General features: G+C 55.9%; 1 protein-coding gene across 1 annotated transcript; it reads left to right on the forward strand.

The window, feature by feature from the left end:
- The first annotated feature begins 488 nt into the window (after positions 1 to 488).
- On the forward strand, positions 489 to 6388 carry CTSH (cathepsin H). The gene is made up of 12 exons (XM_048956003.1): positions 489 to 621; positions 749 to 780; positions 873 to 978; positions 1092 to 1162; positions 1272 to 1376; positions 1477 to 1563; positions 2144 to 2199; positions 2965 to 3046; positions 3129 to 3197; positions 3632 to 3738; positions 5099 to 5224; positions 5813 to 6388. Exons 1-12 carry the CDS (start codon positions 549 to 551, stop codon positions 5886 to 5888), a joined length of 990 nt encoding a protein of 329 aa, XP_048811960.1. The 5' UTR covers positions 489 to 548; the 3' UTR covers positions 5889 to 6388.
- Positions 6389 to 6462: the final 74 nt, after the last annotated feature.

Raw genomic sequence — 6462 nt, forward strand, 5'->3', positions numbered from 1 at the left:
TTATTACATATACTGTAATCCTGTCTAACCACCTTCTAGCAGGAATATAGTAATGTAGTGCTTATTCTGTGAATATTACCATGTATTTTTTACATTGTACAGTATATAAACACAGTTTAACTTTAAAGTGGCAGGCATGCTCCACTCTAACAGACAGAAAACTTTTGCTGTAAGCAATACCTCGTGGTATGAGAATTCTATTTCAAGCCCTAAACTATTTCAACTTACAGCTTGTTTGGAAAAATATTTCCATTTTTTTGTAAAAATATATGTTTCCTGATTACCTCTTGCTAATAAATCTATTCTATCTCAGGGTGAACGAGGCCTGGGGATGTTTTTATCAGCAGGAGCCGAGGGCGAACAGCGGCCCAGCGGGCGGGGTGGGGCGGGAGGGCGAGAGGGGCGGCAGCCCGCGGGGTTCCAGTATCCTGTATCCCGGCTGCAGGCGGTGCTCGCCGAGCTGCGCGTCCGCCCGCCCCGGGGAGGAGTCGCCCCGCCCCGCCCCGCGGCAGCTCGGCTCCGCCCGGCTCGGAGCGGCACGGCTCGGCATGGCCTGGCTTCTGCTGCTGGTCGGGGCCGCGCTCCTGGCGCCCGCCGCCGCCTCGGAGGTGACCGCTGAAGGTAAGTGGCTCCGCGGGGCTCGGCTCGGCTCGGCTGTGCGCACCGCGGCTCTGCCCGAGTTCCGGCCGCGCCGCTCCGAGCCGTGCGGAGCCGGGAGATCCGCTGACGCTGCGCGCTGTCCCCGCAGAGGAGCAGTTCTTCAAGGCCTGGATGCTGCAGGTGACGCCCCGGGATCCCTGGGGGGGCTGCGGGGCCGGGTGTGCGGGCAGCGCCGAGCTCGGGCTGAGCCTCCCGGCCCCCCCTTCCCGCAGCACGGGCGGCGCTACGGGGCGGGCGAATACGAGCGGCGGCTGCGGGTCTTCGTGGGCAACAAACGGCACATCGAGAGGCACAACGCCGGGAACAGCTCCTTCCAGAGTGCGAACGGCGGTTCTCCCCCTCGCCACCCCCCACTTCCTTCTGCTTTCGTTTTGCATTCGGCCTCCAGTGAATAAAGCATCTTCTTTTGCTCTTTTCTGGGGGCTTTTTAGTGGCTCTGAACCAGTTTTCTGATATGACTTTCGCCGAGTTCAAGAAGCTGTACTTGTGGAGCGAGCCCCAGGTGGGTCTCGGGGGGCGGGGGTCCGTCTGTGAGCCGGGTGCCGCAGGGGGCTCGGGGTGCCGCTGCCCCCATCCGTGCTGCAGAGCCGCAGCCCCCCGCTCGTCCACAGAACTGCTCGGCCACCAAAGGGAACTTCCTGCGAAGCGATGGGCCGTGCCCGGGGGCCGTGGACTGGAGGAAAAAGGGGAATTTCGTGACGCCGGTGAAGAACCAGGTGAGCGATGGGGACCGGGCGGGCGCTGCGGGGCGACCCGGGGGCGGGGCTGTGCGGGGCTGTGCGCTGCGGGGCGACTCCTGTCCGGTTCCTAACGCAGGGCCCCTGCGGGAGCTGCTGGACCTTCTCCACCACGGGGTGCCTGGAGTCGGCCATCGCCATCGCCACCGGGAAGCTGCTCTCTCTGGTAGGAGACAACGGCCCTTCCCTGGGCACCAGCGGTGGGGCTGCGGGGCCGTGAGCGCTCTGTCCCCGGGATTTTCCCATCGCCACGGCCGGGATGTGCCCGTCGCTGTCCCCACTTGCAGTCCGAGTGCCCCACTGCACCCAGGGCTGGACGCTGTCACCTTTGGGCAGGACAGGGCCGAGGGTGGGGGCTGAAGGTCCTCTGTAGCCAAATGGTTTCCCAAAAGCAGCACCTCGTGATCAGTGTTAAACCGCCGGGGGGTTTGTGCTTCTGGAAGAACCAGAAAGGCGGCGCCCGCCTGTGGGGCTTATCGGGACGTCTGAGGGCTGGGTGGGAGCGCTGCAAACAAGCTTGACCTTTGGAAGAGCTCCTGCGGGCACGGAAACGGCTGAGCGGGTGCGGAGGGACAGCCCCAGCCTGGGGAGCTCCTTGTGCTGCCGGGAGCAGGCGGGCTCCCTCCAGGGGCAGACCCCGGGTTACTGCAGGGTGGGAGCAGCTCGGGCTCTGTATGCTGTGTTCTGCATCCCTCGTTTTGAACGCCGCTGCTGAGATGCGTGCTGACTCCAAACCTCGTCCGCAGGCGGAGCAGCAACTGGTGGACTGTGCGCAGGCATTCAACAACCACGGCTGCAGTGGGTAAGTGAGGTAAAGCAGTGGAGAGCAGCAGCGAGCGTCCTGTGCTGCGTGCTGGGCTGCCTCCCTTGGGTCTGAGGTGCTCCCAGCCCTTGGAATGTGTTTTGTCTCTCCTAGGCTGAGATCTTTAGGGGAAATAACTTTGGGCTTTGGTTTTGTTCGTTATTTTAACTTTGCTCTCTCTGAAGGTTAGAATGTCTCAGTCTCTAACTTTTGTTCCTCTTTCTTATGATTTTCTGTTCTTTGATACTCACCTTTTTTAGCAGTATCTTCTGGTACCACAGTTGTGGTGTGTTTAGCCAGGCTCAGACACTCGGGGAGAGCAGGGGGAGTTCTGCACAATGTGCTCATGGGTCACACGTGTCTCAGGGTCCCTTAAGTCACCCACAGAAACCCGCTTCCCCTTCGGTAATTCCTGCTGGTGTGGCTAAAAGAAACAGAAGCATTGTGAAATCAGAGCATTGTGCAATTGCTGTGAGACAAGCGGTCCTTGAGGAATGCTCAGAGAGCTGAGCAAAGCCGCTCTTGAATCACAGAATTGTTATGGATGGAAAAGCCCTCTAAGATCACCAGGTTTTGCTCTGCTCCTGCTGGAGCGTGGTGGGACCTCGCCAGGAACTCCAGACAGGGAGCAGAGTTTGTGCTGGGGGGGCAGGGTGCGCACTGCCAGCCCCTCGCTCCTGCTGCACGGAGCTCTGCGGGTTGGCTCTGCAGAAGCTGCAGCATGGCTGTGCCCATCGGCCTGCATTCCAGCTGTCTTGTTTGCAGGGGGCTGCCGAGCCAGGCCTTCGAGTACATCCTGTACAACAAGGGGCTGATGGGCGAGGATGCGTACCCGTACCGGGCACAGGTACCCCAGGCAGTGCGGTGTGCTGCCAGCAGCAGGGCTGCGTGGAACGGGCTCTGACAACCCTCCCTCTCTGTCTGCACAGAATGGCACCTGCAAGTTCCAGCCAGATAAGGCCGTTGCATTCGTCAAGGATGTCATCAACATCACGCAGGTGGGTCTCTGCCGTGCTGTGCCCCTCTCCTGTGCTCTGCCTGCTTAGTGGGAGGCTCCAGCTGAGCGTGCCCCTGGCTCAGGGGTGCCTGTGAGCACCTTCCTGCAGCGGGACTGCACAGAGCTTCAGCCCCTGCAGAGCACGTGGGTGGCTCTGGGTGCCCTGGGATCGGTTCTGTCCTGTTGCTCCCCTCTGAAGGCAGAGTGCTATGCCCACGGAGTGCTGGAGTGAAAGCACAGGCGTTAGGGCCTTTGCTTTCACAGAAGGTGTGCCTCCAGACCATCAGAAATTCCTGGTTCTTGTATTTCAATGCCCACATGTCCTGCTCTGCAAGCAGGATTCGCCATCCCGCTGTGCTGTGACTGCTGCTCTGGAGCATCACCACTGCTCTGGGCGCAATGGGGATCGGTGACCCTGGGATGCTCTCCTTGCAGTATGATGAGGCCGGTATGGTAGAAGCTGTGGGGAAGCACAACCCAGTGAGCTTTGCGTTTGAGGTGACGAGTGACTTCATGCACTACAGGAAAGGAGTCTATTCCAAGTGAGTATTCCAGAGCCGGGGATGTGAGGGGACAGCATAGGGCTGCAATCATGCCTTCATTTCTCCTTCTCTCCCGTTGGACATGAGAACCAGACTGTGTTCTTGCATTTCCTTTTACATAGAAAATATAAGTACGTTGAACCTTGAAATACTGACTTAGCAGAGGGATGAGAGAGCGGCACAGGGAAGAAGAAAAAATGTGCTTGCAGCCCATGGACTGCTTGGAGGCAGCCCAGCTCAGGACCAGGCTGCATGTGGAACTGAGCTCAGCCAGTAACAGAGCGCGATGCAGCTGGGCAGGGGGACCTGTCCCAGAGTTGCAGCGGAGATGGAAGAACAGTTAGAGATGAGGTGGCCTGGTAGGAGCACAGCTTGAGCATCGTGTGAAGTCTGTAGTGAAGGCAAAATGCTGCTTAAAAGCAGTTTAGCATACTTCAGAAAGATTATGGAAGCTAATGGAGACAGAAGAGATTTCCATCAAGCAGTAAGAAATGCATGTTTGCAGGGAACTAGAAAAATACTTCAGAGTAATGGATGCTCAGTTATGTAGAACTGCAGGAAAATTAAACTGAGAGCCAACGCATGAGCGATCTGTCCCAGGGAGCTGCTAGGGGAAGAGCAGGCAGCACTGAGAATTCAAGTGGCTTTGCTGCTGCAATAAACACAGCGATCTCAATGTTATCTGCTGGCAGCAGGCAGGTGGAGAGTATGGCAGCAGGGAGACAGTCCAATCACCAGTAATTGGTGTGCCAGCTGTTTCAGCCCCTGTTCCACAGACCAGCTGTTACCAGATTAAAGAAAAGTAAACCTTTAGTGGTGGTGGTTGGTCTGCAATTTGAAAATGTGTGAATTTCTGGAGATGGGAGCTTGTATTTTCTGTTGTTGTACTTGATACAAGGCTGCAGTTTTCATCCTAGTGCAACGTTTAAGCTGAAAATTAACGGAAATTGAAGTTAGATTGAGGAAGTCCCTATTGCTTGTGTAACATGTGAAAGAATGCCCCCAAACTCCGGGGCAGAAGAAACCATTGCTCAGTGCAACAGAAACTGTTTTTCATTGGAAAAATGACTTTGTTCATCTTTTTTACTGCCGCTTGATCTCGTGTGACAATGTTGATGTTAGCTCAGAACAAAAGGCCAGAGCAGGTGCTCAGCCCACATAGCTAACTCCTGGGCTTCTGAGTGAGAAAGCAGACTGCATCTCCATTTCTTGCCATTCCTGCCTACCCTCTATAACTGGGAGTTCAAAGTATCCATTGGTTCTTCTTGCAGTTGGAGTGCAGTCACAATGGCTGGCTACTCCATGCTGAATTATAGGCTAGTTTTTCTTGGAAAAAATCTGCATAATTTTTCTTTTGCAGCCCACGATGTGAGCACACTCCTGACAAAGTGAACCACGCTGTCCTGGCTGTTGGCTATGGAGAAGAAGATGGGCTCCCGTACTGGATTGTTAAGAACTCTTGGGGCTCTCTGTGGGGCATGGATGGGTAAGAAATTCCCATTCTGCTGGACCCTTCCCAGTATCTGGTAAAAGAACACTGTGAACATGGGCTCCCATCAGCCTCCAGGTCTCCCTGGAGCTGAAATGTCACAGCTGTTTCATAGTTGGTAGAGGGGCAGGTAAAGCACCCGAGCCTTGGCTATGAAGGAGACCTGGTACTAAAAGCCATGCTGGAAACGCTGCTTGGGCCAGACCCTCAGATCAGCTGCCAGGATGGCCCCAGGGATATGCAGAGCTGCCGCTGCACCCAGCTGCAGTGGGAGCCGCACAGCAGTGTGGTGCTCCTACAGTTGGTGCACAGCCAGAGAACTGCTTGCACTGCACTCAGCTCTGCTCCATCTTATGCATTTCCAGCTGCGAGGAAACTTTATCATAAGCTTCTGCCTTGGAAGGTGGAGAGCAGCACTTTCTGGTGGCCTGCTGAAGATAACGGCTCAGTGACATGTATTTGCTCCTTGCAGTGGCGTGGGAAAGGAGCTCACAGGACAGCAATCACAAGCGTTGGAGTCAGGCACGCAGCCTGCTGCAGGAGGAGCAAGGAAAGCTCGCTCATACCCCTCATTTCTCTTTTTAGGTACTTCCTCATTGAACGGGGCAAGAATATGTGTGGTCTCGCTGCCTGTGCATCTTACCCAGTGCCTCTGGTGTGAAAGGAGAGCGCGGGCTGGGGAAAGCAGGCAGAGAAGAGAGAACAATCGCTGCGTAAAATTCTAAATGCTGAAATCAAGAAAGTGGGAAGAAGAAATAAGTGCTGATATTCCTGAGCTGCAGGAAGATTCCTTAGCTTGCAGAGAGCGCCTTGGGGGAGGAGGCGCTGTGCCTGCTGCTCTCCCTGCTACCGACTGCTGTGCTCCCCTGCCAGGCCTGCCCCCCACTAGCAGACAGGAAGGAGACTGTTTCCAACCAGAGGCACCTCTGGGCCCTTTTATTTTCTTTTAATGCAGGTTTTCATTTCTCTGGAGAAAGATAAGTGTGGCGATGTGTGACTTTTACGCGTTTTCATTTCACGTTTGTAGCATTTTTGTAAAAAAAACAAAGAAGAACAAAGGGGGGCATTTCAGGGATAGCTGGCCCACTGCTGTGCCGGGGCCCGGCGCTGCGCCGCCTCCCGCGGTCTCACAGAGCAGAATAAAGCCGCCTTGTCACGTTCTCCCGACTAACGCGTTAATTCGCTGCGCACCGGCACCCCAGTCCCGTTTTCCGACCGTCCGTGCGCCGGCCTAA

Source organism: Lagopus muta, chromosome 10 (genome assembly GCF_023343835.1).
Source record: "Lagopus muta isolate bLagMut1 chromosome 10, bLagMut1 primary, whole genome shotgun sequence".
NCBI classification, from domain to species: Eukaryota; Metazoa; Chordata; class Aves; order Galliformes; family Phasianidae; genus Lagopus; species Lagopus muta.

Coding starts and splice junctions, on each gene's coding strand:
- CTSH (XM_048956003.1), top strand. CDS start 549: ATGGCCTGGCTTCTGCTGCTGGTCGGGGCCGCGCTCCTGGCGCCCGCC. Junction 2,200..2,964: donor AACAACCACGGCTGCAGTGG/GTAAGTGAGGTA, acceptor TCTTGTTTGCAG/GGGGCTGCCGAGCCAGGCCT. Junction 5,225..5,812: donor TCTCTGTGGGGCATGGATGG/GTAAGAAATTCC, acceptor TTCTCTTTTTAG/GTACTTCCTCATTGAACGGG.